Source organism: Hemitrygon akajei, chromosome 20, assembly GCF_048418815.1.
Source record: "Hemitrygon akajei chromosome 20, sHemAka1.3, whole genome shotgun sequence".
In the NCBI taxonomy this organism is placed as follows: domain Eukaryota; kingdom Metazoa; phylum Chordata; class Chondrichthyes; order Myliobatiformes; family Dasyatidae; genus Hemitrygon; species Hemitrygon akajei.
In genome coordinates this window covers 71,024,742-71,049,999 of record NC_133143.1, presented here as the reverse complement: position 1 = coordinate 71,049,999, position 25,258 = coordinate 71,024,742, and the positions used below count along the sequence as shown (strand labels likewise).

General features: G+C 39.9%; 2 protein-coding genes across 8 annotated transcripts in view; one reads left to right on the top strand and one right to left on the bottom strand.

The window, feature by feature from the left end:
- LOC140713914 (protein PALS2-like) overlaps window positions 1-13,599 on the top strand; it is a 186,295-nt gene extending 172,696 nt beyond the window's left edge. For all 6 annotated transcript variants that reach the window (XM_073024591.1, XM_073024586.1, XM_073024585.1 and 3 more), the window contains 3 exons: window positions 8,101-8,303; window positions 9,883-10,011; window positions 10,445-13,599. In XM_073024591.1, coding sequence (XP_072880692.1) covers window positions 8,101-8,303; window positions 9,883-10,011; window positions 10,445-10,621 — 509 coding nt within the window. In that variant the 3' untranslated portion in view covers window positions 10,622-13,599. The remainder of the gene's footprint in view (window positions 1-8,100; window positions 8,304-9,882; window positions 10,012-10,444) is intronic.
- A 5,141-nt stretch (window positions 13,600-18,740) lies between these two features.
- The window catches only part of pex1 (peroxisomal biogenesis factor 1), a 104,499-nt gene continuing 97,981 nt past the window's right edge, over window positions 18,741-25,258 (bottom strand). For both annotated transcript variants that reach the window (XM_073024584.1, XM_073024583.1), the window contains 2 exons: window positions 24,638-24,768; window positions 18,741-19,601 (listed from right to left, as the gene is read on the bottom strand). In XM_073024584.1, the coding sequence (XP_072880685.1) occupies window positions 19,520-19,601; window positions 24,638-24,768 (213 nt within the window). In that variant the 3' untranslated portion in view covers window positions 18,741-19,519. The remainder of the gene's footprint in view (window positions 19,602-24,637; window positions 24,769-25,258) is intronic.

The following is a 25,258-nucleotide window of genomic DNA, read 5'->3' as shown; positions in this document are numbered from 1 at the left end:
GATCCCATGCCTCCTTACTTTCTCAATAAACCTTGCATGGGGTACTTTATCAAATGCTTTGCTGAAATCCATATACACTACATCTGCAGCTCGACCTTCATCAATGTGTTTAGTCACATCCTCAAAAAATTCAGTCAGGCTCATAAGGCATGACTTGCCTTTGACAAAGCCATGCTGACTATCCCTAATCAGATTATGCCTCTCCAAATGTTAAAGATGTTTTAGAAAAAACTTTGGGGTTTGGAAATGTGTATAATCTCGATGAATCAAAATTTCCATGTTTTAATATTTATTTAGCAATTGATCTGTCTGCAGACTTGGAAGTAACTGAAGTTACAGAAATTGGTTTCACAGAGGTGTAATGAATAGGAATATAACATTTTGAAATTAATTTTCTAGGCTTTAACATGTTTTCTCTCCTCTGCTGAAAGTTAAACATTCACAGATTAGACAAAATCAGTACATAAGTGGTCAAAACTGATCTTTTTTTTCCTTATGGACTTTTTTTTTCCCCATGATGATCAAAGTTCAAAGTGAAGTTATTATCAAAGTACATAAATGTCACCATATACAACCCTGAGTTTCATTTTCGTAAGGGCACATCAATAAATACAAGAAACAAAATAGAATCCATGAAAGATCACACCCAACTGGACAGACAACAACCAATGTGCAAAAAAAAAGCCCCAACAAATTGTGCAAATATGAAGAGAAAGAGGGAAAAACAATAATAATAATACATACATACATACATACAATGGCATGCAAAGGTTTGGGCATCCCTGGTCAAAATTTCTATTACTGTGAATAGTTAAGTGAGTAAAAGATCCACTGATCTCCAAAAATCATAAAGTTAAAGATGAAACATTCTTTTCGAGTCGAGTCAAGTCAAGTCACTTTTGTTTTGTCATTTTGACCATAACTGCTGGTATAATACACAGTAAAAACGAGACGATGTTTTTCAGGACCATGGTGCTACATGAAACAGTACTAAAACTGCACTGAACTATGTAAAAACAACACAGAAAAAAACTACACTAGACTACAGACCTACCCAGGACTGCATAAAGTGCACAAAACGGGGCAGGCATTACAATAAATAATAAACAAGACAATAAGCACAGTAGAGGGCAGTAAGTTGGTGTCAGTCCAGGCTCTGGGTATTGAGGAGTCTGATGGCTTGAGGGAAGAAACTGTTACATAGTCTGGTTGTGAGAGCCCGAATGCTTCGGTGCCTTTTCCCAGATGGCAGGAGAGAGAAGAATTTGTATGAGGGGTGCGTGGAGTCCTTCATAATGCTGTTTGCTTTATGGGTGCAACGTGTGGTGTAAATGTCTGTAATGGCAGGATGATCTTCTCAATTGACCTCACTATCCGCTGCAGTGTTTTGCGATCTGAGATGGTGCAATTTCCGAACCTCTGAACCAGGCAGTGATGCAGCTGCTCAGGATGCTCTCAATACAACCTCTGTAGAATGTGATGAGGATGGGGTTGGAAGATGGACTTTCCTCAGCCTTCACAAAAAGTAGAGTCGCTGCTTAGCTTTCTTTGCTATGGAGCTGGTGTTGAGGGGCCAGGTGAAATTCTCCACCAGGTGAACACCAAGAAATTTGGTGCTCTTAATGATCTCTACCGAGGAGCCATCGATGTTCAGTGGAGAGTGGTCCTCCGTGCCCTCCTAAAGTGAACAACCATCTCTTTTGTTTTGTTCACATTCAGAGACAGGTTGTTGGCTCTGCACCAGTCCGTCAACCGCTGCACCTCCTCTCTGTATGCTGACTTGTCGTTCTTGCTGATGAGACCCATCACGGTCGTGTCATCGGCAAACTTGATGATGTGGTTCGAGCTGTGTGTTGCAGCACGGTCATGGGTCAGCAGAGTGAACAGCAGTGGACTGAGTACATAGCCCTGGGGGAGGGGGGGGCCCTGTGCTCAGTGTGATGGTGTTGGAGATGCTGTGTCCGATCTGGACTGACTGCGGTTTTTGACATTTTAAGCAAGATTGGTGTATTATTTTTGTTTTGTACAATTTTAGAGTGAAAAAAAGGAAAGGAGCACCATGCAAAACTTTGGGCACTGCAAGAGATTTGAGCTCTCAGATATATTTTACCAAGGTCCTAGACCTTAATTAGCTTGTTAGGGCTATGGCTTGTTCACAATCATAGTTAGGAAAGGCCAGTTGATGCAAATTACAAAGCTTTATAAATATCCTGACTCCTCAAACCTTGTCCCAATAATCAGCAGCCATGGGCTCCTCTAAGCAGCTGCCTAGCACTCTAAAAATTAAAATAAATGATGCCCACAAAGCAGGAGAAGGCTATAAGAAGTTAGCAAAGCATTTTCAGGTAGCCGTTTCCTCAGTTCTTAATGTAATTCAGAAATGGCAGTTGGTGGAGGTCAAGTTGAGGTCTGGAAGACCAAGTAAATTTTCCGAGAGATCTGCTCATAGAATTGCTAGAAAGGCAAATCAAAACCCCCGTTTGCAAAAGACCTTCAAGAAGACTTAGCAGACTCTGGAGTGGTGGTCCACTATTCTACTGTGCAGCGACACCTGGACAAATATGACCTTCATGGAAGAGTCATCAGAAGAAAACTTTTCCTGCGTCCTCACCACAAAATTCAACGTCAGAAGTTTGCAAAGTTACAACTAAACGAGCCTGGTGCATTTTGGAAACAAGTCCTATGGACTGATGAAGTTAAAATAGAACTTTTTGGCTGCAATGAGCAAAGGTATGTTTGGAGAAAAAATGGTGCAGAATTTCATGAAAAGAACACCTCTCCAACTGTTAGGCACAGGGGTGGATCGATCATGCTTTGGGCTTGTGTTGCAGCCAGTGGCACGAGGAACATTTCACTGGTAGAGGGAAGAATGAATTCAATTAAATACCAGCAAATTCTGGAAGCAAACATCACACCGTCTGTAAAATAAAAGCTGAAGATGAAAAGAGGATGGCTTCTACAACAGAATAATGATCCTAAACACACCTCAAAATCCACAATGGACTACCTCAAGAGGCGCAAGCTGAAGGTTTTGCCATGGCTCTCACAGTCACCCGACCTAAACATCATTGAAAATCTGTGGATAGATCTCAAAAGAGCAGTGCATGCAAGACGGCCCAAGAATCTCACAGAACTAACATGAGGAAATCTGCAGATGCTGGAAATTCCTGACGAAGGGTCTCGGCCCGAAACGTCGACAGTGTTTCTCCTTATAGATGCTGTGTTCCACCAGCATTTTGTGTGTGTTGTTATCTCACAGAACTAGAAATTTTTTGCAAGGAAGAATGGGCAAAAATCCCTCAATCAAGAACTGAAAGACTTAGCTGGCTACAGAAAGCGTTTACAAGATGTGATACTTGCCAAAGGGGTGTTACTAAGTACTGACCATGCAGGGTCCCCAAACTTTTGCATCGGGCCCTTTTCCTTTTTTGTTATTTTGAAACTGTAAAAAATGGAAATAAAAAAGTAATCTTGCTTAAAATATTAAAGAAATTTGTCATCTTTAACTTTATGTCTTTTGGAAATCAGGTAATCTTTTACTCGTTTAACTATTCACAGTAACAGAAATTTTGACTGGGGGTGCCCAAACTTCTGCATGCCGCTGTAAATAAGCAATAAATATGGAGAACCTTTGATGAAGTGAGTCCAGTTCAATGGTAACAGTTCAGTGTTGGAGTGAATGAAGTTGATTGAAGTTATGCCCTCTGGCTCAAGAGCCTGATGGTTGAGGGATAATAACTGTGTCTGGTGTGAGTCCTGAGGCTCCTGTTCCTCCTTGCTGGTAGCAGTGAGAACAGAGCATGGCCTGGATGGTGGAGGTCCTTGATGATGGATGCTGCTTTCTTGCAACAGCACTCTTTGTAAATGTACTCAGTGGTGGGGAGGGTTTTGCCTGTAATGGATTGGGCTGAATCAATTTTTTTTTAGGCTTTTCCGTGTAAGGGTAGTGGTGTTTGCATACCAGACCGTGATGCAACCAGTCAGTATACTCTCACCACACATTTATAGAAGTTTGCCAAAGTTTTAGATGATATGGCAAATCTTCGCTAATTTCTAAGGAAGTAGAGGTGCTACCATATTTTCTTCGTAATGGCACTTATGTATTGAACCCAGGACAGATCCTCTGAAATGTTAACACCTTATTTTTCTGCCTCCTAAAGTCAATAATAATCTCTTTGGTCTTGCAGACATTGTGAGAGATTATTGTTCTGGCACTACTCGGCCAGATTTTCTATCTCCCTCTTACAAGGTGATTTGTCACCACCACCTTTGATTCCGCCACCAATGGTAATGTTGCATCAAACTTAAGGATGGCGTTGGAGCTGTTCTTAGACTCACAGTCAAGTGTAAAATGAGTAGAGCAGGGGGCTGAGCACATAGCCTTGTGGTGCACCTTTGCTGATGGCGATTGTGAGGGAGTTATTGTTGCCAATCCAAACTGACTGGGGTCTGCAATGAGGAAATGGAGGATCCAGTTGCACAAGGAGCTTTTGAGGCCTAGAATTTGCAGTTTAGTGATTAGTTTTGAGGGGGTGAAAGCATTGAATGCTGAACTGAGGTTAATGAAAAGCATCCTAATGTATACACTGTCACAAAAATCACCCTTGTAATAATGATCAGTGAGGCACAGAGAATCTGTTTTTACCGACAAGTAACTTTTATTGTTTCAACTGAAAAGCACGTGGGTTCACAAACTATCTACTGGTGTGCACCCTACTAGAATCCTTGACCCTCCATGAACAGTCAATGAAGAGAAAAAGGTATTACCCGGGAAAGGGGTTTACACTGGCCAGGCGTTCCTCATGGTCCCAATCTTTACATGTCTGTGGGGTCCTCCTTATCTGCAGTGGTTGGTCTCTGGATACTAGAGAGTTATCGCCCCTGCGTATTTGGAGCTCCTGACTCTTACAGTGTTCCTCATTAATTGAACTGGTGGATATTGTTACGAAAACCCCGTAACCAGGTAACTTACCAGCAAAGATAGATGGATCAGCTGAGTCGGATGCTACTATTTTCAAACGTTTTATTCAACAAGGGCACAAACGTATGGTTAATACAAAACATTCAGATCGTCAAAACTCAATCTAAAACACCGGTGTAACCATAATCAATCAGAAATAAGCTCTACAGTTGTCTAGGGGGTAATACTGAGTCCAACGGAAGTCTAAAGAGTCACTCAGAAGTTTGCAGGCTTTTTCCTTTATAGTTTAGAAAAGATGCACACTTGCCCGTCGTCTTGGCAGAGCAAATCCTTGGAATCAGGGGAGCAGACTTCCCCGTTGTTATTTTAAAAGCAGTCTTTCGTTGGTTTTAGCCACAGATTCAAATTCGGAATCTAGCGTACGTGGCTTCCTTCAAAATGGCGTCCCGCTCCCACGTGAATCGATCTCGTGTCTCCTGGGTGCGTCTGCTGAGGTGCATCTGAGGGTCCTCCCCTCAGACCCGCCTTTATACTTCTTCACGGGATCGCAGGTGTCAATCAGGTTGCAGGTAATGCGATCTTTCTCTCAACCAGCCCACTTTGCCCGAGGGCTTTTCACGTGGTCTCCATGAGACAATAGTCAAAGTCACCTTTATTCTGCTTCTTGGGAGAACGTGGTCTTCCGCACGTCTCTCTCTTTTGGGTCAGCTGACCCCCCCTTAACTAGAGTTCTTGCGATTTTCACAAAGGAGGGGGCCAACGGCATAACAATATCCATCCCATTGGCTCAAGGACACTGGACCTAACTGGGTCACCTTCTTATTGGTCATAGGACAGGGCTACAACCAACATTGTTTCATTGTTCTGCCCACCCCAGCCTTGTGTATTTGAGTCTTTCATCTCTGGTCCAAACCAGTTAAATGAGGCAACCCAGAGTCCAACAAGATTACAGATTGCTTCTTTGGTAGGTCTGGCATTTTACATAATAAGTAACTACTCATCCAAGAATGGTGTCCGATTTAGCAGGTCATTACCTGAAGTTCCTTGTGTCCACAGTCAACTTCTCTGATTAGATTATCCTGGTGCAAGGTTCAGTTCAGAGTCCACAAAATGGGGGGAATCAAAGAAAACAGGTTTGTCTTCTTCCACTGTCCTTGATTATACTGAAGTTTCTTCTGGCCAACAGTGCCTTCACTGTTCAGATGTTCCAGGATTGAGTGAAGTGCCAATGAAATAGCATCTGCTGTTGATCTGTTGTGATGTAGGCAAATTATAGTGGATCCAAGTTGCTTTTCTAGTTGGAGTTGATATATTTCATCAACAACCTCTCAAAGCACTTCATCACTGTGGATGTAAGTGCTGCTGGATGATAGTCATTGAGGCAGGTTACCACAATCTTCTTGAGCACCGATATAATTGAAGCCTGCTTGAAGCAGGTGGATACCACAGACTGTTGAACTGAGAGGTTAAAGATATTGATGAACACTCCCACCAGTTAACCAGAACAGCAATGTCTGGATAATGCATAAATGTCTGGATAATTTTATTTTACTTTAGGGGAATACTGCAGTGTCTACAGTTTGTCAACAAATTGTAATTTAACCCCAAAAACAGCCTTGGGAGGAAAAATCAGACAAAATAGGTAGAACCAAGGAAGGAGCTGGTACTTTTATCGGGAGGTGCATTTCTTGAGGAGGCGAGGGAACCACGATTAAGGGAGGACATTGCAGAGTGGAGGCCTTGACTGGGAGAATGATTCCCTTTGCATAGGAATCTTAAACTAGGGACATATCAAAAAAAAAATCACCCATTAAATTTGGAAAGGAGATGATTTTCTTCTCACTCAGGATTACAAATCCCTAGAATTCTCTACCCCAGACAGTTGTGGATGGTAGTTGAGGTAGGGGATTAGACGATTTTGAGAAAGAGTCAGGAAAGTGGATGCAAGACCAAGAATAGGTGAACATGATCTTACTGCATGGTAAACAGAGTATTGAACAGCTGTTCTTCATTGGACAGTGTTAGTGCAGTAGCAGAGGCAGAAATGTGACTGATTCAGATTTATTTATTATTTGTACATTGACACATACAATGAATGTCCTTAAGGATGTGCTGGAGACAGCTTGCAACAGTTGTCACAGATTCTGGCCCAACATAACATGCCCACTGTGCTCGGCAGAAAAACACAAAACACAACAAAACAGAACATACCAAGTGATAAAGTCCACAACAGCAAAACAAACCTCATGTCTTCTTAGTGTACACACAGTCCTCTACCTCTTGGACAGACCTCCAGCCTTCAACTTCTCCAGCGAACTCAGAGTTTCGCAGACTTGGGGCGCTGGCCATCGGTCTTGACTTCTACAGCGGATTTGCAGAGTTTCACAGATTTGGGGCTCCGGCCATCGAGTTTGGCTTTTGGATTTCAAAGGTTAATTTTATTGAAAAAGTATTTATGCAGAATACAACTTTGAGATTTGTCTTCTCTAGCTAGTCACGAAATACAGAAAAACCATGGAAGTTGTTGAAAGAAAAGACATCAACCCCCCCAAAAAGAAAAACAAAAACTTGCAAACCCCAAGCCCCCAACCCCTCCTTCGCAAATAAACTAACATATCACCCACAAGGGGAAAAAAATGGCAACAATAACATCAAACTCCAGACCCCTCTCTCACACACAAAGAAACTAACCGATCCTCCACCTGGAAAAAACACCAACTAGAACATCAGACATCAAATCCCTTACCCCTCACCTGTGTAAAAACTACATACCTTCCACAAGGACATCAAACCCCCAACCCGCCAATCAACAACATGAAAGAAAACACAGAAAACTGAAGAAGACCAATATAAACTATAATCACACAAATAATCACATAAATCAACCTTTGATTTTCAATCTGGAGGTTGTTCCAATTATATATTATAGAACATAGAATACTACAGTGTAGTACAAGCCCTTTGTCCTATAATGTTGTGCCAACCTTTTAACCTACTCCAAGAATTTAAATAGGCACTTGATGTCAGTGCAAGCTTAGAGCCAAGAGGCCTGTTCCCATGCTATGTCACTGTGACTATCACCTCCAAAGGATGTTGCTTCTACCCGTGCTAGTTTTGCAAAATCAAATAAAACTTTCTACTTGCTGTGTTAAAATACTTGTTTTTCATATTTACTGCAGTTACTTCAAGGAAACCGAGAGATGATGAACAGGATGGGCATGCTTACAGATTTGTATCAAGAGCAGAAATGGAGGTAGACATAAAAGCTAGCAGATACCTGGAACATGGGGAGTATGAAGGAAACCTTTACGGGACAAAGATCGACTCCATCCATGAGGTTGTTCACACAGGACGAATGTGCATTTTGGATATTAATCCACAGGTAAAATAATGTGAAAGCTCAGTATGTCAGCAATTTAGCTATGAAACTAGCCACACTAATTGCATAATGACAGAAGAGTGCTTGAGGGAAAGCAGGAATTTAAATCTGATAATATTGCCGCAACTAAAAGATTTATAAAATCTGGATGGCTTTTCCTCCCACCTCAAAAATAATTGACAGAAATTGATGTTTACATTGGCCTTTTAATCATGAATAAACCCAAGAGAAGCTGCAATATCAGTGTTTCAATGAGTTGTATGTACCTTCCAACCGAGCTACTCCTAATCAATGTAATTTTCCTGTTAATAATTAAATAGGAGAAACTAAAGCAGAATGTGTTTGATGATGGCAGTGGTGAAGGTAGGAGATATTGACTAGGAACCCTATCATTCTGGGCATATTTAAGTAAACCAGCTCCTGGTTTTCTCCAGTTGATGAATTATGTTAAACAAATGACAAGAAGTAATACAGTGAAGTTATTAGGTCAGAATGACCCTTTCTTAATCCACTGCTTCCCCTCTGCTCTTGATTACTTTCTCCATTACTCCTTGATGACATCTCCTAGAAAAAGGTTTTATTGGCATCCTTACCTTCTTTTCTCTTAGAACATAGAATAGTACAGCACATTACAGGCCCTTCGGCCCACAATGTTGTGCTGACCCTCAAACCCTGCCTCCCATATACCCCCCCCCCACCTTAAATTCCTCCATATACCTGTCTAGTAGTCTCTTAAACTTCACTAGTGTATCTGCCTCCACCACTGACTCAGGCAGTGCATTCCACGCACCAACCACTCTGAGTGAAAAACCTTCCTCTAATATCCCCCTTGAACTTGCCTCCCCTTACCTTAAAGCCATGTCCTCTTGTACTGAGCAGTGGTGCCCTGGGGAAGAGGTGCTGGCTGTCCACTCTGTCTATTCCTCTTAATATCTTGTACACCTCTATTATGTCTCCTCTCATCCTCCTTCTCTCCAAAGAGTAAAGCCCTAGCTCCCTTAATCGCTGATCATAATCCATACTCTCTAAACCAGGCAGCATCCTGGTAATTCTCTTCTGTACCCTTTCCAATGCTTCCACATCCTTCCTATAGTGATGCGACCAGAACTGAACACAGTACTCCAAGTGTGGCCTAACATGTGACCTTCATGTGTGAAATCCCAGGACAGCAAACTTTTGAGCATGGAAGGCATCACACCTGACCGAGACTCTTTCCAACCAGAGTTTCCTGGTTAGAATAGGAATAATTCTCATGTTTGCTTCTTTCAGTTACCCCACCATTCAGGAATATTACAGTGCATTATGTTACCCCTAAGATTAGCCTGATCCATTGCTATATTAAAAGTCTTTCAGTTTGTTCCTCGTGCTTGTTTATATACTGGATATTAAATAGTCGTGCTTTGGGATGTACAGTTGAGTTTTATGTTTGAGGTTTTGTAGTTGCATGGTTTTATTTAATAAAGGAGTACTTCGAGTTCTGGCTTTGTCCTATCTCCTGGCTTCATGTCTTATCAGTAGTTCTTGGCAAGCAAACATAACAATACATTGCCATACACCTTTAATGTGTTTGATTTATTTGCAGGCACTGAAGATATTGAAGACAGCTGAATTTATGCCGTATATTGTGTTTGTTGCTGCTCCTGAATTAGAAACACTTCGTGCCATGCACAAAGCTGTCATTGATGCTGGCATCACAACTAAACTTCTAACAGTAAGGGCTCCTTAAAATTTTGCACCTTTCAATTTTACACCATACTCTTTTATTTCACTTTATGACTGATGTACAGAAAACTGTTGCTATTACCCCATTACATTTACGTTTATTGTGTCCAGTCATTGCAACTTGTTCTGTAAAGTTGATTTTTGAATTGATATTTTAATCATATTATTAATCTTTGGTAACTGAGTCGTGGAGCGTATTTTCCCTCCGTAACTGTCTTTTCACTCTGTGTCATGGAGTGACTATAACTGTGTTGTGGAGCATGTTTCCCTCTGTAATTGTCTTTTCACTCTGTTTTTTCTCCATACCCGTCTTATGCATTTTTCACGTTTCATATTGAAGTTAATCAATAACCTATTTTGAAATTAATATACAAAAAATGAGCTATTTGGTTTAGTGGTTATTTATCTTTTTTTTTTCGCAGGACACAGACTTGAAAAAGACAGTAGATGAAAGTGCTCGAATTCAGCGAGCATATAGCCACTACTTTGATTTGACCATTGTCAATGATAACTTGGACAAGGCTTTTCAGAAGCTACAGACTGCAATAGAAAAACTCTTTATCGAGCCACAATGGGTCCCGGTTAATTGGGTATACTAATACATTGAGGATTAAATCTTTTCTTGGTTGCTTCGATAAGAATTGAATAACATTATCACATCAGATGCAGAGGCAGGAAAGCTCTGTTTTATCTCATGCCTTTATATTCTTTCTAGATTTTGTTTATAGTACACTATTTTGGCATTTTATATAAATAACTGAAGGGAAAGTGTTCTTATAAATGTAATTTATTTTAATTTTTTTCTAACTTTTTACAGCTGGTGTTTGTACCCATACATATCAAGTGAAGGAAAATAAGTTGCAATGAAATTCTTATTTGCCTTCAAGTATCTAGTTTACAGACATATATTCAAGTCTTAAGCTTTTTTGATGCAAAGTAAATTCTTTTTTTCAGATTTCAAACTTCTAATTGGTCATTAAAATTATTGGTTAACTAAATCTCTCTTGAATGTTTCACCTGAAGGTTTGCATCAAGTGATATATAATTTCTGTAATACTTGCAGATGATGAAATCCTTCAGGTGTTAGCAGTTAATACGTAGCTACAGTCTATTCCAAAAGTGTAGTGAGTCCTCCTCCCATTTGATATTTGTAAAGAACAACTTAAGCTGATCTCTGGCCTTGAATTGTCACCATTTTATCTCTTCACCGTTTCTGCCTGCATCATTTGAGTTCAAGTTGATTATAGGCAATCCCTGTGTATTTACTATTCTGAAAAAGTCAACAGATTTAAAGTTCAAAGTTAATTTATTATCTAAGTACGTACATGTCACCAAATGCTACCCTGAGATTCATTTCCTTGCAGTCATTCACAGTAGAGTGAAGATGTTGATGACTGTTCTTGATTCCGTTTTCTAAGGATAAACATTTATCAGTTACTTTATCCCTATTTTGAAAGTGTCTTGCATTTGTATAGCACTTTCAGTACAATGGCGTATGCCAAGATGCTGCATGACAACCTCCAGCACCACCTGGCAGATAGGCTAAGGAGTGAGGTAGGCGACTTTAGTGTTAGAGCTCTTGTGGCCAGTCAGTAAACTGCAATTCTGGATGGCTTCCACTATACCTTTAAATATCTCCCTCTTCTATCACTTGGATCTGTGCTAATTTGTTAACCAGCATAATTATTGTTTGTCTTCTTGAAGGAATTTGAAGACAGTTTGTGAGAATGAAACCTAAGTCTATGTTCTTCTGTTTTGTCAAGTATGATCCAGGATGCATTATGGAATGTGATTGGCTAAGAGTGCTCTTGCACTACTTTAAAAAAAACTAAAGCCAGGGCTTGTCACCATTTCTTGTGATTGTTGTCTTTTTGTCATTTTCTCAATCACAGAATTGGTATTTCTACAGACATTATCTTTTCATCCTAGCCAAAGGACCAATACAGCCCATACAGCTGCTGATCTTTCATGTATGTCTTTCCTTTCTGGTAACTGCTAACTGCTAAATTATAAACCTTCCTTTTGTGTCATGCTGACTAGTATGATTCAGAAGTACTTTAGTCATGCAATAGGCTGAAACAATTTCTTTTCTCCTGAAAATAGCTGTTAGCTATTTTTAACCAAAAATGAGCAAAGCAAACATAATCTTAAAATATGTTTTTTTAAATTAAGTAGAAATTGTTCAAATCAGAATTCATGATTAGCCCACATCTATCTTAATAGTGGTGGCAATTTAAAAAATTCTTATAGCTGTTAGTTATTAATTTAAGCTCATTTTGGATTCCAAACTGTGCTACATGTGAATGGAATAGACTGTGGCTTTCTCTGTTCTCAGTCACTATTTACACAACTCTTTAACAGCTTATTAACCCACTATAGTGAAGGCAAGACAGTATGCAAAGACTTCCGTCTTAGTGATCAAATGATTGGTTATTCAGCCAATTGATGGGGTTATACATAATGTCCTCAGTATGAAGTGTTGAACTAGTTTCTTTTGCCAGATCAGAATGTTATCCTGATTTTTTAAATGCAACTGTAGATTTGTTATAAAATGAAACCTTTTGTACATAATGTGTTGCTTCCAGTGTTATGTAACTTATTGCCCATGACTAATCTTTAGATATTTGATTAGAAACCGGTGAGGGGATATTGAACCCTTTCATCCTTCCAGCAAAGTTTACACAGAGAAATATTTTAGTATTTCAGAAATTCTAGTATTTGTATTTTTATGATTTTGTTTTTTAGTTGTGATGTTAAGCATACCTTGTATGCTGAGATAAGGAGCCTAACTTTAGCTAGATATTTTAAATACTTTATGAATGAAATGTGCTGGTGATTATGTTATTCTGTGTTGATGCTTTTTTGTTGAGCTACATTTTGAGTGATGTAGTTTTTTTTATATATTTTGTTGGACATTTTCTGTTCTGGCTTGCTGTTTATGTTTTCGTTTCACCTTTTCTTTGTCCCTCCAGGTTAATTTGTGGAGATCCGGATTTTCAGCTCAGTTTTTAAAAAAATATTCATTCAACACATTCCATGCCCCATAACACTAAAAATAAAAGAGCTCATTTATCTGAGCTATGAGCCAGCTACATATCAGAAGTCCTCTTTATTCTGCAGCTTTATAATGGTCAATTTCTGGAATGCTTAACTAAATATTGCTAAAGCTTAGTTCCAATGGCAGTCCTGTCCTGCAAGGAAATTTGCAGGAGATAAGAGACATAAAGATTAAATATCTAGCTGGAAGTGGCTTTTATCCATTTACATAAGCATTGTCTCAGAAAAAAAATCTTCTGAAAGTGAATGCTGGTAAGGAAGATTTCCAATAAAGGAAGTCTCTAGTACAATAAAAGAAATACTATTTTGTGGATGTTGACAATGAGGTTTGAAAGTTCTGTTTTGGAAGGGAAAGGGACCAGTTGAAGGAGCTTTGAATAATCATTTTGAGGGAAACAGAGGAACTGAAGAAATACAAAGTTTCAGTATTTAGGAGGTAATAAACCTCATTGAGTCCATGAGGTTTATTCCTGATGGGACACATTCTTTAATAAAGGAAGCAGCTATTATTATTGTTAAGGAGAATAAATTTATAGTAAGGATTTGAAATCCTGGTGTATTGAGACTGATGTCAACTGTTTATTACTTTCCAGTGATGCTGTCTCACCTGTTGACTTCCTCCAGCATTTTGTTTGAGATATAGATAAGATATAGGCACAAAATTAGCCATTTGGCTCATTGAGTCTGCTCCGCCATTTCGTCATGGCTGATTCGATTTTCCTCTCAGACCCAATTTCCTGCCTCCTCCCCCCCCCCCCCCCCCCCGTATCTCCTCAAGTCCTGACCAGTCAAGAATCTATAAAACTCAGCCTTAAGTATATATATAAAGACTTGGCCTCCACAGTGGCTTATGCCAAAGAATTCCACAGATTCACCACAATGGCTAAAGAAATTCCTGTTCATCTCCATTCTAAAAGGACGCTCCTCTATTCTGAGCCTGGGTCATCTGGCCTTAGACACTGCCATCCTGAGAAACATCCTCTCCACATCCACTCTATCAAGGCCCTTCACCATCTACAATCACCCTTTGCCTTCTGTGGGCAAGCCAATTCTGGATCCACAAAGCAAGGTCTCCTTGTATCCTATGCCTCGTTACTTTCTTATCAAATGCCTTACTGAAATTCATATACACAACATTCACTGCTCTACCTTCATCATTGTGTTTTGTTACCACAAAGAATTCAGGCTCTTAAGGCACAAACTGTCCTTGACAAAACCATGCGGACTATCCCTAATCAGATTGTCTCTCCAAATGCTCATAAATCCTGCCTCTCAGGATCCTCTCCAACAACTTGCCCATCACTGAAGTCAGACTTACTGATCTATAATTTCCTGGGTTATCTCTGTTTCCTTTCTTGAACAAAGGAACAACATTTGCTACCTTCCAATCCTCCGGTACTTCTCCTGTCCCTATTGATGATATAAAGATCATTGCCAGAGGTTCAGCAATCTCCACTCTCGCTTACATAAGATGTAGGAACAGAATCAGGCCATTCGGCCCATCAAGTCTGCTCCGCCATTCAATCATGGCTGATGCTTTTTTCCTATTTCCTTCTCTACCCCAGTTCCCGGCAACCTTTGATGCCATGTCCAATCAAGACCCTACCAAACTCTGCCTTAAATACATCCAACAACGTGGCTTCTTGTCCTAGACTCTCCCAGCATGGGAAACATCCTTTCCACATCTACTTTGTCCAAGCCTTTCAATATTTGAAAATAGTCTGTGCATTTATTTCTACTACCAAAGTGTATGACTATGCATTTTCCAACATTGTATTTCATTTGCCACTTTCTTGCCCATTCTCCTAATCTGTCTGAGTCCTTCTGCATCCCATCTGTTTCCTGAACACTCTCTCCACAAATCTTCGTATCATCTGCAAACTTGGCAACAAAGCCATCTATTCCATCATCTAAATCATTTATATACAGTATAAAAAGAAGTGGTCCCAACACCGACCCCTGCGGAACACCACAAGTCACTGGCAGCCAATTAGAAAAGGATCTTTTTATTCTCACTCGGTGCCTCCTACCAATCAGCCAATGCTCTAACCATGTTAGTAACTTTCCTGTAATACCATAGGCTGTTAACTTGGTAAGCAGCTTCATGTGTGGCATCTTATCAAAGGCCTTCTGAAAGCCCAAATATAGAACATTTGATGCATCCCCTTTATCTATCCTACCTGTAATCTCCTCAAAGAATTCCAACAGGTTTGTCAGGCAGGATTTTCCCTTGTCTTATGTCACCAAGTACTCCCATCACCTCATCCTTAACAATTGACTGACATCTTCCCAACCACTGTGGTCAGGCTAACTGGTCTATAATTTCCTTTCTGTTGCCTTCCTCCTTTCTTAAAGCACCATGCCACAGTCCAATGATTTTTGAAAGATTATTTCTAATGCCACCACAATCTCTTAACGCTACCTCTTTCAGAACCCTAGGGTGCAGTTCTGCTGGTCTGGGTGACTTTTAGGTCTTTCAGTTTTTTGAGCACCTTCACTCTTGTAACAGTAACTGCACCCACTTTTCTTCATTCACACACTATAGCATCGGGCATACAGTTAGTGTCTTCCATAGTGAAGACTGACACATAATATTCATTTAGTTCATCAGCCATCTCCTTGCCCCGTTATTTCTCTTGCCTCATTTTCTAGCGGTCCTATACCCACTCTCATTTCCCTTTTATTTTTAACATACTTGAAAAAACTTTTACCATCCACTTTGAAATTATTTGCTAGCTTGCTTTTATATTTCATCTTTTCCCTTCTAATGATTTTCTTAGTTGTTCACTGTAGATTTTTTAAAAACTTCCCAATCCTCTCTCTTCCTACTAATTTTTGCTTTGTTGGATGCTCTTTCTCTTGCTTTTACAATAGCTTTGATTTCTCTTGTCAGCCACAGTTGTACTATTTTACTATTTGAGTATTTCTTCATTTTTGGAATACACATGTCCTGCACTTTCCTCATTTCCCCCCAGAAATGCATGCCATTGCTGCTCGGCTGACATCCCTGCCAGCAGCTCCTTCCAATTTACTTTGGACAACAACTCTCTCATACCACTGTAATTTCCCTTACTCCACTGAAATACTGCTACATCAGACTTTACTTTCTCCCTATCAGATCTCAAGTTGAACACATTCATATTGTGATCACTGGCTCCTAAGGGTTCTTGTACCTTAAGCTCTCTAATCACCTCTGGTTCATTACATAACACCCAATCCAGTATAACTTATCCCTTAGTAGGCTCAATGACAAACCTATCTCAGATCCCATCTCTTAGGCATTCAACAAACTCACTCTCTTGGGATCCATTATCAACCTGATTTTCCCAAATGACCTGCATGTTAAAATCTCTCATAACTACTATAACATTGCCCTTTTGACATGCCTGTTCTATTTCCTGTTATAACCTGTGGTTCACCTCCCAGCCACTGTTGGGAGGCTTGTGTATAACTGCCATCAACATCTTTTACCCTTGCAGTTTCTTAGCTCAACCCACAAGGATTCAACATCTTTCTACAGATTTGATACCATTCTTTACCAGTAGTGCCACACGAATACCTCTGCCTACCTTCCTATCCCTCCGATATAATGTGTAAGCTTGGACATTCAGTTCCCAATTACAACCATCTTTCAGCTTTACACAGTCGCCTACAGTATATCTCATCCAGTCTCGGCGACTTATAGACAATAGGTGCAGAAGTAGACCATTCGGCCCTTCGAGCCTGCACTGCCATTTTGAGATCATGGCTGATCAATTACTATCAATACCCGGTTCCTGCCTTGTCCCCATATCCCTTGATTCCCCTATCCATAAGATACCTATCTAGCTCCTTCTTGAAAGCATCCAGAGAATTGGCCTCCACTACCTTCCGAGGCAGTGCATTCCAGTGCATTATCTAACTAATGCTTTTCAATAGTTCCAGCACATCCTCTTTCTTAATGTTTATATGCTCAAGTGTTTCAGTCTGCTGTAAGTCATTCCCACAATTGCCAAGGTCCTTCACCATGGTGAATAATGAAGCAAAATATTCATTAAGTACCTCCTCTGACTCTATGCACTGTTTGCCTAGTGTGACGCAAAAATTTTGTTCATGAAGGCCTCCTACTTTCCAAGTACACCTTTACCAGAAAACAGCCTGTCCCAATCCACACTTGCCAGATCATTTCTGATACCATCAAAATTGGCCTTTCTCCAATTTAGAATCTCAACCCGCAGACTAGACCTACCTCTTTGCATTTTTACTTAGAAGCTAATGGCAGTGTGGTCCCTGGATGCAAAATGTTCCCCAGCACAAAGTTATGTCACCTGCTCTACCTCATTCCCTAATAGCAGATGAAGTGTCTCACACACTACTCTCATTGGGACTTCCACATAGTAATAAGAGAAACTTTTCTGAACACATTTGACAAACTTTATCCCATCTAGTCCTTTTACAGTATGGGATTCCCAGTCAATATGTAGAAAGTTAAAATCACCTACTGTAACAACCTTGTGTTTCTTGCAACAGTCTGCAATCTCTTTACAAATTTGTTTCTCTAAGTCCCTAGGATTGTTGGGTGGTCTGTAATATAGCCCCATTAATGTGGTCACCCCTTTCTTATTGCTCAGTTGCACCCTTAACACCTCACTAGTTCTCCAGTCTGTTCTGACGGAGAATTGCCATGATCTTTTGCCTGACTAGTAACGCCACCCTCCTCCTTTAGTATCACCCACTTTGTCACATCTAAAACCTCCTACAACATCATAATTCCAGGTGTTGATCCGGTGTTGTTTTATTCTGTAAGAAGTGACTGCCATGAAGTGGCCATGAAGTACTATAATTAACGGCACTGTATAAAGTGCAGGTTGTTATAGTACATTTTTAATTATTTTAAGGATTTATGTACTTGGGATTCAAGTACATTCACTGGATTATACGATGGGTCAGAGATAAAGTAAGTTTTATCTGGTTTGGCGTTATCCTTGGTTAGACAAGAGAGCTAGTTTCACTTTGGACAGATTGGTGATCCATATTTAAACCTTGTCATTGCCATAAGCTTTTACTGAAGGCTCTTTACATCTGTACTTTGGTAACATTGAACATGAATAACAGTAAATTTAGAACTTTCTAGATTCATAGAACAGTGTAGACCCTACAGCCCATATTAAGCCAACCTTTTAACCTACTTTTAACCTTCCCCCTGCATTTTTCTTTTATCCATGTGCCTACCTAAGTCTCTTAAAATGCCCCTCTCTATCACTACCCAAGCAGTGCATTCTGTGCACCCACCACTGGCAAATTACCTTTGCCATCTCACCTGACATCTTCCAAACAAGTCCTGTCATATTAACCATTTCAGCCTTGGGGAGAAGGGGAGAAAAGTGTTTGAATGCCCACTCACTTTGATTCTTATCACCTTGTACACCTCTATTCCTAAAAGCTTTTCAGTACTTGTAAACTTTGAACAAGTAAGCCCATTCCTAAATGGCTCAATTTGTGGTCAGCCAAGGTATTTACCACTGACTCAAGTTGTCTAGGAGGATCTCCTGATCTGTGGTGGGAACTTGCCTTGTTAAACTCTGCAGTTGGACATCAGTGCAAGGGTATCTACAATGAAGCAGTTATAATATCATTAAGGTGTCTGAACAGCTAATCAATAACGAGTTCACAAGGATCAAATCAGGAAGGAAAAATCATTTAATTAGCTTTTTAGAACATAATCCAATTATTTATGTAAATGAAATTACTTAAAAATTGCTTTTATTTTGAAATCTGAGAATGACAGTTTGTGATCTTAGTTTCATATTAAAAATATCAGAATAAAATGCAAGACATATAGTTTGCTGTAGGACTACTTTGCCAATAGCCAAATCATGTTCAAACAATTTAAGTAATTTCCCCTGAATTTGTAGAATAGGGCAAAATTATTGTTAGCAATGCCAGAATTCCTGCATTTAAGTTGCACTTGTGGAATCTTGCATAGCTCTCCATTATGTCAGCTAAGGCTAATAATTTTGCCATTACGATGACAAATACCAGATGAATAAATACTGTTTAATTTAATGGTAAGTAACTGATCAATTTTCAAGGTTTAAATTGATTTATATATTGATCAGGGAATCAGTTTGTGCCCTTAATGGAATGGAGTAAGTAGCTCCCTCTGAGCTAAATCTTGCAAATAATTTGAAATACAAAGTGGTGAAATTTCTTGCACATCCAAAGTAAAAATTAATTGGGCAAGACACCGCAAGTGAAAGGCATTTAATTACAAAACAACCATTAGATTGGATTACAAGCCCAAACATCTGTCGGACACGTTACCCCCACCCCCATAAAAATACATCTGTGTTAAGTTAAAGCAGCAATGATAATAATATCTTGAAAGTATTTTGCAGATTAACTTTGGTTTCTAGTCCACTTGTGATATGTTCTTGAATAGAGTTTTAAAAAGTAAATTCTTATGCCAGAGTAACTCTTTGTCCAGGCTTAACAATGACTGCACTCTGCTTGCGATCTCTTGATTTTCGGAAATTCTCGTACCTTTTTTAAAAAAAAGCAAAGTTAAACCATTAATATTCAGCCATGGAGGAAAGTACTTTTACTGACAAATTCCCCAAGTCTTCCAATTGTTGCTGCAGACAGAGTGACAATGTGCTTCAACTAAAATGATCCATGTTATGCAAAAATGTGATTGAGTGAGAGCTATTCTGCCTTTCTCTTGGCACCAGCAGCAGATTAGGAATCACTTAGAGCAGGGTGATTCCTAATAGATTGATCCTTAATAGTATTGGTGTATGGCATAAAAAAGGTTGGGAACCCCTGAGATAGAAGAACAAAAGCTGCAAACCTGGAAATATGAACTGATGTTGTATTTGAGATCAAAAATGGGGGACAAGAGGCATGCAATAATTACTTAGTTGCTGGTCTACAGAAAAGTGACAGGCCTGGAATGTCTTATAACAAGTGAAATATCAGATAGGTTCAATTGCACAGTATACCACTGCATATATTTGTATGAACTAAAACACAAACAATGGCACAATTGAGTCAATGAAGAATTTCAAAGGGCAGCTGATTAAAGCTGCAGTGGATATTACAAGCCTGTGCTTTCTGATTCTTATGCATATTTGTTCTCTCTAATAATTCTATAATTTTGCTGCAAAGACCATCTTCGCCATCTCAGATTTGCTGTTTATGTGGCTAACCAATGAGAGAAATTGTTTAATACAGGCAGTCTCCAGGTTACATACAAGTTCCGTTCTGAGTCCGTCTTTAAGTCGGATTTGTACGCAAGCGGGAACAAGTACATCAGGTATTATTTAGCGTTAGTCAAGTGTTTGTCTTAGTATATAGTATATATTTTACCTCTCTATGCATATAAAACACTTAAGAAACGTACGTATTCCAATAATTAAACCACTGCGTTGCTTGGTAATAATTGTAGCTTTCATCGGGGAAGGGCCTTTCACATGCTCCATTATTCTCACTTTATCCTTTAAAATTGTTCCGATCGTTGACCAACTGCAGCCTAACACTTTTCCAATGACCGATGGCATTTCAACTCTTTCCAAACGCTTTATTTCCACATTATTTTCAATCACAATCGCTTACAATCAACAGAACAGAAACACTGCGGGCGGCGGGTCCCAACCTCTGCCGGCTCCCGAGGTCTGCAGGGTCCTAAGGACCACCGCACTGAATTCCCCGGGTCCAAAAATCCACTACACTGAGGCAGATTAAATGTGACAAGTAGGGGCTGTGCTGGGTTTGGGTACTGTATTTGATCCTCCACAATATTCCGCGTAGGAATTTAAACTGGAGGTTGCATTGTTTTTTTTAAATGAGGTCAAGTTGCGCGCTCAACATTAACCCGGCATGTATGGTATGGGAGTCACTGGATCGAACTCCGGAAGCTCCGTTCTCCAGCCTGGTGCTGATCTCCCTGCGCCACCAGCCGACTGGAATGGGGGGGGGGGGGCTGGGGTCAGGGTGAATCTTGCTAAGAAAAATTTGAGCCAAATACAAAGTTACACACTCAACACAGTGTCAACGGCAACGACTTAAAATTGCAGACGGCGTTTTACTTCCTCGGTTCGTAAGTACGAGTTGTCTGTAAGTCAGACATTCGTAACTCGGGGACTACCTGTATTTAAAAGTGATTAACTCTGAAGCACTTTTTAGCTTTCACCCTTTTAATATTCAAAAATAGCCAATTTTAAAATGAGTAATATTGCTGTGAATCATTGCATCATTTTTTTCTTTCCATGTCACTGCAAACCTGTGGTAATGATCTTCACATTGACACCCATGAGGGTGGAAGGAAACAAAAACACAAAGAGGAAACATAGGCATATATATGTGAGGAAAAAAAGGATATGGACATTGTGTAGGCAGAAGAGTTTAGTTAGCCCTGTGTTAGGTGCAGCTTCTTACAAATTGTGTTGAGGAGCTGGAATTGGAACTGGATCAACTCCAGATCATTCAGGAGGCTGAAGGGGTGACAGGAAGGGGAAAGGGGTTAAGGAGCCAGTTCAGAGTACCCCTGTGGCCATCCCCCTCAACAAAAGGTATATCAGTTTGGATACTGTTGAAGGGGTGGGAGGAGGTTACCTAAGAGACTAAAGTCACAGTGGCACTGTGAAAAGGCACACTGCAGTGATAGGGGAACAGGTGGTTTTGTGGGTGAGAACAAGATTCCTGGATGGTATATGGCTTCACAGGTTCCAGGGTCTGAGATATCTCCGATCGAATGCTCAGCATTCTTAAGGTGAACAGCCAGAAGTTGTTCATGTAGGTACCAATGATATGGATAGAACAAGTGATGAGGTTCTGCATAGGGAGTTAGTGCTATGTTAAATGGCAGGACCTCCAGGGTGGTGATCTCAGGATTGCTACTGTGCATTGTACTAGTTAGTCTAGAGCTAGGATGACTAGACAGTTTTAATATGTGGCTAAGGAGTTAGGGTAGGAGTTACAGCATAAGTTTTTGGATCATTGGGCTCTCTTCCAGGGAAGGGGGTCCTGTACAGAAGAGACACTTTGCACCTGAACTGGAAGGGGACTAGTATCCTAGTGGGAAGGTTTGTTAATGGAGCAGACTTGATGAGCCAAATGGCATAATTCTGCTCTTATAATCTTATGATTAGTAATCTAATTCATTTGGCACAGCATAATGGGCCAAAGGGCCTGTTCCTATGCTGTACTGTTCTATGCCACATTAACCCATCTGGTCTCGCCCTATCTTCTCTAGAACTGAAGACCAAGTTGTATTTGTCTCCTGTATAGTTCTTTCGATCTGAAACTTTGAATATTTCTCTTTTACCACAATTGCTGCCTAATTCAAGAGGTGTTTGCAACATGCTCTGTTTTTATTTCCACTGACAGAAATGGGATTGCATTGTTCTGCTGCAAATCAGATGCTTGTATACTGTGCAACTGACTCTTGTACGCTTCCTAAAATAGCTGCACATATTAATGAAAGTGCCTTAAGATTCAAGGGGTGTGGTGGAAGTAATTATTTTTTGTCACATTCTTAGCAGAATTGGAAATAAATTGATGAAATTATAATTTTGAATCCCGTCAACAAATTTTGAAAATCCACAGAAACTATTTATTTTATTGTCAAATAATTCAGCAAGGTTAAAAAACACATTTTACAAATTATGCTCCATCAGATTTCATTTGAAGAGGACTAGAATATAAAAACAAAGGTGTAATGCTGAGGTGTTACAAGACATTTGTCAGACTGCACTTAAAATATTGTGAACAGTTTTTGGGCCTTTTTTAAAAAAACTGGCAATGGAGATATTCCAGAGGGGTTTCTCAGGAATAAAAGGGTTAACATATGAGGAGCATTTGATGGCTCTGGGCCTGTACTTGCTAGAGGTTAGAAGAATGAAGGGTATCCTATTCAAACCTATCAAATATTGAAAGGCCTAGATAGAGTGCATGTGGAGAGTATGTTTCCTATAGTGGATGAGTCTAGATCCAGTCAGCACAGCCTCAGGCTGGAAGCAACAGCCAGAGCTTCAGAATAGAGATGAGGAAGTATTTCTTTTGCCAGAGGGCAGTGAATCTATAAAATTCATTGTCACAAATGGCTGTGGAGGCCAAGTCATTAGGTATATTTAAAGTGGAGATTGACTGGTTCTTGATCAGTAGGATCCACTAAGGGGTCTTGGCCCGAAATGTCGACTGTAATCTTTACCATAGGTGCTTCCCTGGTCTGCTGAGTTCCTCCAGCATTTTGTATGTGTTGTTTGGATTTCCAGCATCTGCAGATTTTCTCTTTGTTAGTAAACAGAAATCATTTCACATAGTTGCACAACAGTAAGAACCTATTCCTGTGCTGTATGTTCTACGTTCTATATTTGTTATGATATCCCTGTAGGACTGAACAGGCTATTTTTACAACCCTTAATATTTCAATTAGTGATGCATAATGTTCAAAAATAATGAAGGAACAAAATGCTCTAAACAATAGCATATTTGTGGTTAATATTTTTATAACATTCTGGTTTAAATGAAGTACTCTAGTTAGCATTATTTTAGATTGTCCTTAGTTGGTTTTAATTTTATACCTGAGTGAACCATTAAGACCATAAAATATAAGATCAGAATTAGGCCATTTAGCCCATTGTCTCCTCTGCAATTTCATCATGGCCAATCCAATCTACCTCTCTTGCCTCCCCACCCACCCCCATATCCCTTCAGGCCCTGACCAATCAAGAATCTATCAATCTTTGCCTTAAATATACCTGTGGCAAAGAATTCCACAGATTCACCACTCTCTGGCTAAAGAAATACTTCTTCATCTCGGTTCTAAAAGGATGCCCTTCTGTTCTGAGGCTGTGTCCTCTGGTCTTAAAACTCACCTACTACCATAGAAACATCTTCTCCACATCCACCTAGGCCTTTCACCATTCGATAGGTTTCAATGAGGTCACCCCTCATTCTTCAGAAGTCTAATGAATACAGGCCCATAACCATCAAACACTCTTCAAATGACAAGCCATTCAATCCTGGAATAATTTTTGTGAACCTCCTTTGAACCCTCTCCAGTTTCAGCACATCGTTACTAAGATGAGGGGCCCAAATCTGCTCACAATAGTCCAAGTGAGGCCTCACCAGTGCTTTATAGAAGTTTCAACATTACATCCTTGCTTTTATATTCTCATCCTCTTGAAATCTGCCTTCCTTACCACAGACTCAACCTGCAAATTAACCTTTAGGGAATCCTGTACAAGGACTCCCAAGTCCCTCTGACCTCAGTTTTTTGTATTTTTTTTCCATTTAGAAAATAGTTAACCCTATTGTGTTTTTTTTAAACCAAAGTGAATGCCCATACTCATAATCTATTTAATCCTTCTGTTATCTTTCTACTTCCTCAAAACTACTTGCCCTTCCATCTATCTTGATATTATCTGTAAACTTTGCAACAAAGCCATCAATTCCATCATCCAAATCATGGACATATAATGCAAAATGAATCTGACAACAATTAGTACCACAGAGCAGCTGCAGATTTACAATGTTTACTTTTAAGTTGATATTTAGCTTTAACTATTCCTACTCACGTTTCAATGAAGTTTTGCCATTCTTGCTGACCGATAGAGGGCCGTGTAGTTGCAAGTGCTGTCAATAAGTGGGATTGACAGATCAGCTGGGAACTATTGATGGTTCCAAAGTGATTGTGTGATGTGTTGTCCTGAAAACAGATTCAAATATAATAGAAAGTCAGCACCAATACATAAAATTACATGCTGTTGAATTTAAGAGCAGGGAGATTATGCTGCAACTGTACAGGGTACTGGTGAGGCCGCACCTGGAGTACTGTCTGCATTTCTGGTCTCCTTACTTGAGGAAGGATATACTGTACTGGTTTTGGAGGCAGTGCAGCAGAGGTTCACCAGGTTGATTCCAGAGATGAGGGGTTTAGACTATGAGGAGAGATTGAATCACCTGGGACTGTACTCGCTGGAATCCAGAGCAGGTTTGATGGGCCAGATGGCCTACTCTTGCTCCTATTTCTCATATGTTCAGTCTTGAAACTCTTTACTACCTCACACCAGATCTATGGACTTCTGGTATCCTGAAAGGAAACTATGAGAATGAGGGAGTTGTCTACATGTACTTTTGTAAGGCCTTTGATAAGGTACCACCTTGCAGATTGGTCAAGAAGGTTCAGTCTCTTGGCA